Source organism: Eretmochelys imbricata, chromosome 8 (assembly GCF_965152235.1).
Source record: "Eretmochelys imbricata isolate rEreImb1 chromosome 8, rEreImb1.hap1, whole genome shotgun sequence".
In the NCBI taxonomy this organism is placed as follows: Eukaryota; Metazoa; Chordata; order Testudines; family Cheloniidae; genus Eretmochelys; species Eretmochelys imbricata.
The window spans coordinates 66,114,538-66,127,744 of record NC_135579.1 but is presented as its reverse complement, the minus strand read 5'-3'; the positions used below and the strand labels follow the sequence as shown (position 1 = coordinate 66,127,744).

Genomic DNA, 13,207 nt, shown 5'->3' with positions numbered 1-13,207 from the left:
AACTGGCTTTAAACAATTTACAGGCCTACTCATACTTTTAAACTGGAGATACTCTTTTCTTTGATACAGTTTCAAAAACTTACATATCAGTGTTTTTTATAGGTTGTTTTGTTTTTGAGCTTGAACCTATACCCTCTTTACAGTAATTAGGTACCGTATATATATTTGAATGTACACAATTGTATAGATATCACAGCATCCAGTTAAATGTGTTCATTTCAGTTGTGCATTCAAGCAAACCTAAGTTTTCCTTCCGTTTATTTTTGTTTATGAAACAAGGAAATTAACCTTAGTTTTTTTACATGTAATTCAACATTATGGTTGTGATTTTTAAATAAGAGTCAGGAAATTCAGTACGATTCCTACAGCGATACACACTATAGTACATGAGTGAAAGGTGGTCAAATTAAAGATGGATTTCCTAAGGTCTGTACACTTAAAAATCTTAGCTATAATGTTGCTTTTACATAGTCAGATTGTGATATGCTCACACATGATAAAGAGCACCGTACTGCACTAGTAGTCATTGAAATCAATGGTACTACTAAATTGCTATGCTGTGTGAACAAGGAGATAAAATTCTGGACCTTAATTCTCCACACAAAATAGTTTTATTGTTCCAGCTGAGTGGGGTCAGTAGCAACCTGCTTAGACACATGCTATTGTACTCTTTTATTTAGGACATTGTTGTATTTTGTAGACTGTAAGTGTTCATTCAACCTGAAGTTTCCCTTTTGAAGAGGAATAGCTTCTCTGGCATTTAGTCGTATAGTGCTAACTGAAAATGGAAGAGGAAAGTCTTTTCTTGCAGAAAAGTGGAGTCAGACAGATTTACTATTATGATCTTCAGTCAGTCTGAATTATGAAATAATTTAGAGCTGCATATATAATCATTGTATTACCTGTGGGGAACATTAGTATTGCAGCCAATAGGCAAGTGCAGATTAACTTGCAGTCGTACTAGAGATGAGTACTAGGAGTAGTGTTGTAGTAACTGGGGTGTAAAAACTGGCATTACCCTCATATTGCTACTCTGTCTCCTTCTTCGTAGGTTTACTGAGGGGATTGGGTTACTACCACCTCCAGTGGTGTGTGGTATTCATGCTGATGTGGTTGTATGTAGAGATATAATGTGATTGATTCACAAAGTAGCATTTGTTTTACTTATTAAATTAGAGTACTTGTTTATTTTGTTCATATTTAAAAATAAAAACAAAAGTAGGTGATAATTCAGCAGGTGTTGCACAGAGGAAATAATATAAATGAAAAAGTGCTTAGATGGAATGGCAAACAAAAGAACCATCGTGTAATATGAGAGAGCAAACCAGTTGTTGTGTGTTAAATTAGCAGCTTCCTGAAAAACATTGTATGCAGATTGAAAGATTGAAAATCTGGCAGTACTTAACTGGAATCTGTCTGTGCTGTATAATCAAATGAAATCAGATGTATAGTGCAATAAGCTATTGTCAGCACTCTAGTTGATCAGTTAATTTAGCTAATGCTTCCTTGGTGTGACCTGTGTGTTTCAGAGAATAGCATGATATAAAAGTGACCTGTAGACTTTAACCAAAAACAATCGGTTTGCCATATATAAAAGCACAATTCAGTGTGCAGTTCAGCAGATTATTTAATGTCTCACATTTCAAGAGTAGTGAAATAAAATTATTTTCTCTATTCTTAAAAGTAACAAATGCAGACTTTTGTAGCTAGATGGGTGTGTTAAAGCTTAGATGGAATGCTTTCTATTTAACATAAATTCAACTGGATATTGCCAAAGTTAGGAGAAAATCCTCAGACTTTACTGTTCAAAAAGAATGTTTTTTATTTATTAAATACCTGCTTAATGTAGGATCCTATGTTTAGTGTAAAAGCTGAGTTATGTTTTTTTCAAATGTAGAACTGAAAGCAGAAATTGAGAAACTGAAAGCAGCTCGCAAAAGTGCTCTAAATACAGATCCTGAGAAATATAGACAGTATCTGCAAGAAATAACATCCCTAAGGGTAAAACTCCACCAACAGGAGAGGGATATGGCAGAGATGCAAAGGTGGGATAGTCATTAATGTCTTCCGAATAGTAAGTAGTAGTCTTATAAATACTGGAATAAAGTATCCTTAAAGTAATTATTTTGATTTTTTCCCCTAATATGCTAAGGGCCTGGAAAGAAAAATTTGAACAAGCAGAACAAAGGAAATTTGAAGAAACAAAGGAGTTACAGGTGCCCTTTATTCATAAGAATTAAAGTAGTATAGAAAATGCTTAACACCAATAAACCCCTTAATGCACAGAATTGCGGTTGTCCTAAGAATCCTCTTTCCTAGTCTACGTTCCTCTTTTGCAAGAAGCAGTTAATATTGTTCATTCTCTTCAGGTCAGTGCTTTCAAATAAATTACTTATGGCAGCGGTTCTCAAACTTTTTAGCAACCCGTGGACCCCCATTTTGGTTTAAAAGTTTTTGTGGACGTCCAAATCCCCCACTCCACATCTTCCCCGAAGATCCCACCTCTTCCCACCCCTCCTCTTCCCTGCCTCTGTCTGCCCCCTCCCCCAAGTGCACCCCATTCCCTGTTTCCCATTGCCTCCTGCATGCCGGAGAACAGCTGTTCTGTGGCAACCACAGGGCTGGCCTTAAGGAAAATGGCACCCTGGCAAACTTGCATTTTGGTGCTCCTGGCCCCATGGGCATGGTGCACCCCCCTGCACCATTGACCCTGGCGCCCATAGCCTGCCCACCCTCCCTTCATCCCAACCCCTACACTGTGCCCCTAACCCCTGCACTGTGCCCTCTTTATCCCAACCCCTACACTCCCCTCCTGTGCCACTAATCCCTGCACCCACTTCACTTCTACCCCTGCACCTGCTTTCTGCTCACCAACCTCTGCACTGTGCCCCAACCTCTGCATTCCCATCCTGCACCCACATGGGAAAACTGACGTGGATGCAATGACTGAGCAGCTGGCATTGCTGCTCGCTCCCCCACTGGACTGATGCTCATCTGAGCCTCGCACTCCCAGGGGGCTTTGAGGGGCGAGCAAGGAGTGACATCAGGGCTCCCTGCATCCAGGTCACTTTCCCCACCTGGGCTGTGTAAGGAGAGGGCAGGAGAGCAGCAGCTCCTTGTGCTCACCTCTCAGCACAGCCCAGGTGGTGAAACTGACCTAGATGCAGGGAGCCCTGGTGTGTGTGTTTGGGGGGGACTGTGTGAGGGAGACTGGTGTGTGTGTGTGTGTGTGTGTGTGTGCGTGCGCGCGCGCACCTGAGTGAGTGTTGAACACACTCTTTTTAATAAAGCACTCAGGTTCAGGGGCCTGAAGGCTTGTTCAGACACAAGCAGCTGCCAGCAGCTTCTGACCCAGAGAAGCAGCAACACACACAGATTTCCCCCTGTCCCATCACCCCAGCTCAATGAAGACCGGGTACATGGGTGGGGGACACCCAACATCAGCCTCCTTCTCGTCTTCCTTCTTTCCCCCCCCCCCACCTCGGGCTCCAGGGGGGCTAGAAGCAGCGATGGCTGCATACGGCAGTGGATCGGGGGTAGGATGGGCACCCCTGCTTCAGAGAAGAGACCTGGCTTGGCTTTTCATCAAACTGCCCCCCTGCAGCTCAGGTCCTCCCTCTCCCCCCCAAATGCTGCTGCTTGGCCTGTCTGCTGCCTCTGCCAGCCCAACTGGCTCTTGGCAGACCAGGTAGGAATCAGGCAAACATTATGCATGGTGCTCCCTTTGGCGAGCCACCCTGGGCTGTCCCCTGTACCATCCACCTGCCGCTGCGCAGGAGGCACTGGGAAGGATGGGGAGGAGTTGAGGGAGGGAGGGAGAGGAGTTGATCAGCATGGCCTATGGACCTCCTGGAGTATCCTTGCGGAACCACAGCGGTCCATGGACCCCAGGTTGAGAAACACTGACCTATTGTACAGTAGGCAGACTTTAACGATGTATTTTTGATAAATGCATACAAATAAATCTGTTTTCTTTCTGAATCCATCACCTAGAAAGCAGGAATTACATTCAAGATGGACAATCGTTTGCCAAACCTTGTCAATCTCAATGAAGATCCCCAGCTCTCTGAGATGCTTCTGTATATGATAAAAGAAGGGCAAACTACAGTTGGAAAGTACAAACCAAATTCTCATCATGATATCCAGCTCTCTGGGGTGCTAATTGCTGATGATCACTGGTATGTGATACCCTAAAATGAAAGATCCTTCGTGTGGCTATGTGAGAACGGGCTACCACCTTTCTCTCTCTCTCTCTCCCCTCCTGTCCACCGAGCCTGCATTTTTCCAGTTTAATTATCAGACTGTCATGTGGGACTCTGTCAAAAGCCTTGCTGAAGTCCAGGTGTATTAAGTTCACCGAATTCCCCCATCCACCAAACCAGTTACCTGTCAAAGAAGGAAATCGAGCTGGTTTATCATGATTTGTTCTTAGTACATTCATGCTGGCTGCTAGTGATTACCCTGTCATCTTCCAGGTATTCGCAAATTGGATGTTTTATACATTGCTCTAGTAGCTTTCCAGGTATCGAAGTCAGCTGACTGGTCTATAGTTCCCCAGCTCCTCCTTTTTCCTCTTTTTAAAGATGGGTACTACATTAGCCCTTCTCCAATCTTCTGGGACCTCTCCTGTCAATTATGAGTTTGCAAATATTATTGCCAGTGGCTCTGAGATTTCTTTGGCTAATTCCTTCAGCATCCTGGGGTGAATAGCATCGGGCCCCGTTGACTTGAATTAATTCAAATTTGTCAGAAGTGTTCTTTACTTATCCCGATCTGTCTCCCTTCCCCTTTATTGTCTATGGTAGCTTCGCTAGTTGTCCGGTCACATTATATTTTGTGAGAAGACTGAAGTAAAGTAGGCGTTGAGTAGCTCTGCCTTCCTGTCATCTTCTGTTACCAGCTCGCCTTCTCCATTGAGCAGCAGACCCACACCAACTCTGATCTTTCTTTTTTTCTGACATATTTGAAGAACCCCTTCTTGTTCTCTCTAGTATTCCTTGCCTGCTGTAACTCGTTCTTTGCCTTGGCGTTCCTGATTTTGTCCCTACACACTCACGCTATTCCCATGTATACTTTCTTTGTGACATTACTTTGTATGTATCCCTTTAGCTTTTTAGATAGCTAAAAAGCTCCTTGTGCAACCACATTGACCTCTTGTGACTGTTCTTATCTTACCTCTATTCATCAATCCAATCACAACAGCCCTTCTTATGGTCTGATGTACTAACTTAAAGCTCAAAACTAAACATAAAGCCTTCCCTTCAGCCAGGTGCAGCCCAAATGCTCCTGATCTGGTCAGAGTCCTTACTGCCTTAGCAGGCTACACCCTGCCCTTCTTAGCTGCAGCAATTCCCCCTTGCCTGAGGGTCTTCCCTGCAGGAGCCTCTCTCAATCTCTGCCATTTTACTGCAGCCACCTTCTGCTTTTTATAGATTAATAGATTCCAAGGCCAAAAGAGACCATTGTGATAATCTAGTCTGACTTCCAGTGTGACACAGGCCACAGAACTTACCTTTAAAAAACATCCAATCTTGATTTAATTATTGTCAGTGATGAAGAATCCACCATGACCCTTGGTAAATTGTTCCAATGGTTAATTACTCTCACCGTTAATTTACACCTTATTTCCAGCCTGAATTTGTCTAACTCAACTTCCAACCATTGGATCGTGTTATATCTTTCTCTGCTAGACTGAAGAGCCTATTTATTAAATGTGTTCCCCCTGTGGATACTGATACTGTAATCAAGTCACCCCCTCACCTTCTTCTCTTTGTTCAGCTAAATAGATTGAGTCTATCACTATAAGGCAGGTTTTCTAATCCTTTAATCATTCTTGTGGCTCTTTCGTGAACCCTCTTCAATTTATCAATTCCTTCTTGAAGAGGAAATTGCCTGATTCCTCTCAGGTGGGGTTCATTCTGTAGTCAGGATAGGCTTGGGCGGGGGAGGAAAGAGATTCAAAGTCACATTATCTAAGTCATGAATTTCATGGATAGCCGGAGTTAAGTTACATAACTTGGTTTTTTGTTCATGATTAGCTATTGCTGTCATATCTGATGTTTCTCACTTTCAGTGTTATCAAAAATGTTGATGGTAGAGTGAGTATTACGCCACTCAGAGAAGCAAAGACATTTGTTAATGGGAAACACATTTCAGAGCCAACAGTTATGCATCACGTAAGTTATCCATCACTGATACAAAAATAAATATATTTATGCATGGCTTTGAAAACACCTGGCATGAACGGTAAATTATCTGTTGACTGCAGATTTTGAGAAGGCTCTTGAATCGTTCATCCTGACAGAACACTGGATATTTTGATGTATTATATATATATATTTGATTGTAAGATTAGAGACTGATAGTGTCTGTATTTTGCAGGGTGATCGTGTGATTCTTGGTGGAGACCATTATTTCAGGTTTAATCATCCAGTAGAGGTTCAGAAAGTAAAAAAGCCATCTTGTGGGACTACCCTTTCATGTGATGGGCCAAAAGATTTCGAATTTGCAAAAAATGAACTGTTGGTTGCACAGAGGTCACAGTAAGTATTGTGGCACCTTCCAAGTTAAAAATAAACTGCTCATCTGCTAATGCAGCATGCTGTCTTCTAGAAATGTATAGGCATATAAACTGCATAAGAATAAGTGAAAGTGTGTGTAAAAAAAAAAAAAAAAAAAGTCACTCTTTACGTCTCATAAAATCCAAAATTTTAATAAAGTTGAATACACACACAATGATATTGGAATGTTTTTATAACCATGAAACATTTATTTTTGTAATCTCTGTGCACTCTTTTGATTAACTGTTTGGAATTCACATAATTCTTATTATGACATATTTCCATCATAAGCCTGAATTCTGCTAAAATTGTCTTCTCACATGGAATCTTCTTGCTTGCCAAAAGATTAAATTGAAAGTTTATTCCACTACAAAAATCCAACACAATATTGCAAAATTCTTCATATTTTATTTGTCAGAATAACACAATATTATCACACCAGTTTAAATTATTTTGGTAACTTATTTCAAAATACCTGTCAACGAGTATTTCTGTAACAATACAGACAACAAAAAAGATTCGGGAAACGTTTTTTGACAAATAGATTCCTTACTAGGCATATTAATACAGAACTCTGAGTAATAATTGATTTAAACCATATTTCCCACACCCCTCGAAAGCAGTGCAAAGGCTTGGGGGAGTCAGGGGTAATGGAGAAGCTGAAGGAGAGGAAAGTAGTTGCTGGGAAGGAGCTTGGGTATGAACTTGAACAGTTGTTGGGAATGGGTGGGAAAAGTATAGAACAAGTGTTTTTGTGGGGGGAGTGGAAGGTGGTGTTAGGGAGCGTCCCCCATGCAGACCCTGCCTGACTCCTAGCCTCTCTCATTCAATCAGGCACATTTGTCCCCATGTGGTCCTGCACGCCCTCCCCCTCTGCCCATGTGGCCCTGCACCTCCACTCCCATTCAGCCCCTGCCCTAGTCTGTCATCACACACTAGCCCTTATGAGCCCCTGTCTGACCCCTCTCAGCAGCCCCACACTGTCTGTCTCCCCATATTTCCTGTCTCCTGACATGGCCCGACAAACGCTGTGAAGAAGGCAGACTTTCTCTTCCCTATCCTAAGGGGCTGGCAGGAGCAGCTGCTGTGTTCTAGCACCACAGCACCCTCTGGTGTGCAAAAGGCAGCACTGCATCAACTTTTCAGTAGAAGCTATTTTCTGCAAACATTAAATAAATAAATTTTTAATTAAAAATATATGCGGCACATGAAATATGCATGCACAGTGGTGCAGAATTCCCCCAGGAGTAATAGTTTTCTGTGCCTGGGCTCTATGTCATGGGAAGCACACATGAGGAACAGTGGTGACTCTTCCAGGATCTGTAGCTAGACAGGAAGGATGCAGCTATTCTAAAGCTCCCTATGCCTAACCCCCAATATAGTTTTGGCTGCAGGCTTTCTCTTCCCACTCTGATTAGACCAGTGTAGGAGCACAGAGTACCTTACCTTTTATAGAGCAGCAGCAACAACACAGAGGATGGTGAACATCATTTGTATCCAGCTGTAAGTGGTAGTATGAGGTGCTAAGGGACTAGTGTGTGTGATGTGGCACCTTGTTGGCCCATAGAAAGCATGCTATCAGCCCACTAGGGCCACCCATGGCACTTGGAAATCTGCAGTCCTCACTGACTTAAAGTTTGGCTCTTCTAATCCACGTGACTGTAGATTTGTGAGTTTCTACAGCAGATACTATTTGTGAAAGATTCTCAAAACAGTTCTTGAAATCAAATGTAATAAAATAGACATAAAATGTAGCAGCTGTGGCTAAAAAGTCTCTCTCTCTCTCTCTCTCGATTTTTTTTCCATTGGGGGACGTGAGAACCAATAATCAATAAACTACAAAACACTCAGCACACCCACCACAATTAAAATGAGAGGTTTTTAGACCTAAATTTCACTTTTGACAGAAGCAATAAAGTAATTAATATAGCATTTGTTAGTCTTTTTAACTCATATACAACATACTAAAAAAGGTTAAAAGCTAACATTTTAATTTAAGTTACTCACTACTTCCAGACTTGAATCAGAAATTGAAGAGGCACGACTGAAAGCCAAGGAAGAAATGATGCAAGGTATACAGGTTGCAAAAGAGATGGCTCAACAAGAACTTATTTCTCAAAAAAAAGTATACGAAAGCAAGATAAAATCACTGGAAGCAGAACTGGTAAATTGCTTTGTATAATTAAACCAAAACGTGGATTGTGTAATCTTTCATGCTGTCTCGCGTGCCTGAACAGCTGAATCCCTGGCTCTATCTCTCCTCTCCTTTGAAACACTTATAAAAGTCCACCTATTGTATGAAGTATTCCAGCTATAATGCATTCTTTTTGCACGGCGTTTTCATTCTTTCTTGCATTTGCTGTTCTGCTAGCTTGCATGTTCTTTGGGGCAAGGACTGTTACAAGCAGGATAAAATTTTCACAGTGTGCTGGCTTGATATAATTAACAGAGAATAATATATGGTGGCAAAGTGATAAATTTATGATACTTTACTTCTCTGCAAATGTACTACAGGGTATAATAGTTGATGATCATTGACTGGGATATAACCTCCCATTGCTGCGAAAGTGAATTTATCTCTGTAATCTATAGTGGTAATAAATCTCTTATGGACTGAAAGAAGAACCGACTCTAATATCCATCTTCACCAAATGGGTTGGATGAGCTGAAGCATGTGATGTTTTTCCTATATCCCATACATTCTGTCCTTTGTTTTTTTAGAGAGAAGAATCTCATAAGAAACAAATTCAGGAAATGAATAACCAGCAGACTACTAACAAAATAAAAGAACTGGAAAAAGCAAAGCAACATCTTGAGTTGGAAGTACATTTCAGCAAGAAGCGTCTGGAAATGGAGACATTCGCCACCAGACAGGTAATTTTAAAACATGTGTTTTGTCTGATCAAACATCTATTTAAACACACCATTATAGTATTATTTAACTTCATTGGCTCTCTTAAAAATAGTCCTCTCCAAAATGATTTTAAGATAGACACGTCTCATTTACTGTCCTCCTATTAAATCAGCTGCTATTTGGGGAATCAGAAATAACAAGCTATAATTTTATGTAATGGGGGCTGGGTTGCTGATATTCCAAACTTAGGGGAATGTTGAGCTCACCAAAAATGATGGACTCAGGCATAAGTGCAAGCAATGTCTAGAATGTTAAGTATTTGGGGAAATATCTGAGGGAGCCAGAATACTTTCAAAATTTGTTTAATCAGATAAAAACATGAAAGGAGACTTGACAGCACCCCTGAAAACGAGGAATTATTCCTAAAGAGTATTAATAGATGTAATACCTTACATTTTGACCTAGATTAGGTTTCTACATTTGCTGACTGCAGTAGACACCAAAACTTCATTATTTTCCATGACTGCTAGTGCACATTTTTTTCATCTTTAAACTTCTATGATAGAGATTTTTTCTTTTTAAAATAATTGATAGAAAATTCTGTTCCCTTTTTCTTGAATTCAGCAGTCCCATCTAAATAATAAATGCTCCAACATATACATGTGAGAATTTAAGCAAGCAATAAAAATTGGTAGAATTTGTGTCGTCTTAACTGATGTAGTAGAGGGATCACATCAAAAAGAAGTTTATTGTAAAGCTTTTACCCTCAAAAGATAAAATAACCTCTCGCCCTGTTTTATCCTTTTGCTTTTTGTAAAAACATTGTCATGGATGGATCTATATGTCTTTTCTTTAGGCTTTAGAAGATCATACTATTCGTCATGCAAAGATTCTTGAAGCTCTGGAGGCTGAGAAGCAGAAAATTGCTAAAGAAATAGAAATTCTCCAACAGAATCGTGGAAATGGGAATAAAACAATAACTAGTATGTGGGGAGGAGGGAGGTTGTGTACAGTATAACTTTCAATTCATTATTTCATCTGCCATCAGGCAATGGAGAGCCTTTCTCCCCTTCTCTTCCCGCTTGCTGGGATGTTTACTTTCTGACAGACACACCTCTTTAGTCTCTGTTTTCACCATTCTTCTTGTGAGAAAATTGCTGCATTTCTAGCTGAGATGGGATCCTAGTAGCTTAGTCTCTTACCCCAACATGTTATCTTGGTGGAATTGAAGTTATAAGATCTTCATCTTTACTGTTTGGATGCAATCCTTGCCCTTCTTGAGACATGCACATCAGGCAGCGCTAGAGTGATACTTTGTTCACATTTAGTTGATCTGGGTGAACAAACAAACATGTAGATTAGCATGCTTCCTCAGCAGACCCAAAGGTTCTCCCATTATCAGATGGTCTAGGCTTTGTGGGAAAGAGCAGGAAACACAGTTGTGGAGACTGGAGGACTAGAGCAGGAAGGTAAAATGTATTTGTTTCTGAAACCATTCAAATGTGATACCTGCCATGATTTAAATGGCATTCCAGTTTTGAAATATCCTTTGAAAGTGTTATCTGTCTTTTAGTGTTTTCAGTAAATTGGAAGTCCGTGTGACTGCCTTGTCCACCAAACTCCTTTAAAGGTCTCCTTTTTTGATCTGGGATCATTTCAGTATGTTTGATCCAGTCAATCATGATCTTATGTGTTTTTTATTTAGTTAAGCCTAACTGGAATTCTATGAAACTCTCTCTGATGATCCAGGAGGCCAATACCATTAGTAGCAAATTAGGAAAGCACACAGTCTTCTGCAGGTGAGTTTCCTAATTCACACACAAGGCACGTGTAAAAAATAACTGAACTTGATGTTAGATGTGGAATGAGCTTTTTCTTAGAAAACTTTTGCTTATTACTCTTGGTTTGCAAGCTATTTTGAGTAAACTCACTTATAATAAATACACAACAGAGAAACTTCTATTTAAGGCTTCTCAAGAGCCAGGATCTTGTATACTATTTTGGAATTTCTCCCTTGAATCTGACTGTATTACAAGAAAATTTTACCGAACCAACCTGATTACTCCTGTATTAGTAGGAGTGTTGTAAGCAAGATACGCGAGAAGTAATTCTTCTGCTCTACTCCGCACTGATTAGGCCTCAACTGGAGTATTGTGTCCAGTTCTGGGTGCCAGATTTCAGGAAGGATGTGGACAAATTGGAGAGAGTCCAGAGAAGAGTGACAAAAATGATTAAAGGTCTAGAAAACATGACCTTTGAGGGAAGATGGGAAAATTGGGTTTGTTTAGTCTGGAAAAGAGGACTCTGAGGGGACATAAGTTTTCAAGTATGTAAAAGGTTGTTACAAGGAGGAGGAAGAAAAATTTTGTTTCTTAACCTCCTGAGGATAGGACAAAAAGCAGTGGGCTTAAATTGCAGCAAGGGAGGTTTAGGTTGGACATTAGGAAAAACTTCCTAACTGTTAGGGTGGTTAAGCACTGGAATAAATTGCCTAGGGAGGTTGTGGAATCTCCATCATCGGAGATTTTTAAGAGCAGGTTAGACAAACACCTGTCAGGAATGGTCTAGATAATATTTTGTCCTGCCATCTAGTGCAGAGGACTGGACTAGATGACCTCTAGAGGTCCCTTCCAGTTCTATGGTTCTATTATTTTAATTATCCCCTTGATATTATTTGTTACTTAAGCAAGCCAAATTTCTCAAAACTAATCTTTGTCTACTATTGGCAAACTATTAGCCTCATAGTGTTCCACTAGTCCACTCTTTTGTTAATTTCGGTGATCATAGCTTTTGTATTTTTTTTAAAATTAGACATGATATATCAGAACAAGGAAATGGCACTGGACCTTCTGTTAAAGTGCTGGTTCGTAACCTCAAGCTGGAAATTGCAACTTTCTGGAGCCTGGAGAAGTTTGAATATAAGCTAGCAGCAATGAAAGAACTCTATGAGGTCTGTAAGAATTGAAGAAAAACTTCACTAATTGTAAACATTTAATTTACGCTATATCGATGAAATCAAACAGGAGTTAGAGTCCAGAATTTGACAGATTTTTAATGAACTAAACATCTGTGCTTTTTATGTAGGTAGGGGAAATCCTAGTTTTTACTCAGTTTTATGCATTTTACATTTACTCCATCCTTCCTCAGGTAAAGCTCTCATTTACTTAGCAAAAACTGAGTGATGCCTTCTGGACTTGGACCATGTTTGTAACTGGGTGTGTGTGTGCATGTGCACGTGCTCACACATTTGGAGAAAATATCGATTTAAAAAGTTTTATGGATTTTTTTTTCAAATTTTCACTAGTTTTTGGATCTTGCTAGTCAAACACATAATTTGACATTCAGCTAGATCCTTGTTTTCAAGTGCAATCTTAGATGTTGAAGGGTTGGAAAAGGGTTTAAAGACCTTTTTTCAATGTAAAGCATCTGTCTCCTAATAAACTGTTCTTTAAACTATATTAGTGAAATGCAGCAAAAATTTCCATCACTCTAATTACATCTCCTTTAGAGAAACTATAGAATTTATACCTTGTTCCCTTTGTACATGCAGTGTTTTGTATTAGGGTAGATGGTGTTAACATTAATGCTTTGTACATAACAAGAGCACGTGCAAAGGAAGGGGTGGGGGGGCAGGAAAAAAGAAGAAAGGTATCTGTATTTGACTCCACAGTTGTACATTATTTAAAAAAAAACTTTTAAAATTTGAAATTTCATGAATGCAGACAACACCTTCATAATTATATTGCCCTTTTTATTTAGTCTTGTATGTATGCAACTTCTTTTCCCATGGCGT

The 13,207-nt window shown here is 40.0% G+C and overlaps 1 protein-coding gene across 1 annotated transcript in view; it reads left to right on the top strand.

Moving 5' to 3' along the window:
• The window catches only part of KIF14 (kinesin family member 14), a 67,884-nt gene that overhangs the window by 18,169 nt on the left and 36,508 nt on the right, over nt 1-13,207 (top strand). Inside the window, exons 11-20 of the mRNA XM_077824940.1 lie at nt 1,898-2,045; nt 2,153-2,216; nt 3,994-4,178; nt 6,074-6,176; nt 6,382-6,542; nt 8,577-8,724; nt 9,282-9,434; nt 10,271-10,397; nt 11,120-11,213; nt 12,226-12,364. Coding sequence (XP_077681066.1) covers nt 1,898-2,045; nt 2,153-2,216; nt 3,994-4,178; nt 6,074-6,176; nt 6,382-6,542; nt 8,577-8,724; nt 9,282-9,434; nt 10,271-10,397; nt 11,120-11,213; nt 12,226-12,364 — 1,322 coding nt within the window. The remainder of the gene's footprint in view (nt 1-1,897; nt 2,046-2,152; nt 2,217-3,993; nt 4,179-6,073; nt 6,177-6,381; nt 6,543-8,576; nt 8,725-9,281; nt 9,435-10,270; nt 10,398-11,119; nt 11,214-12,225; nt 12,365-13,207) is intronic.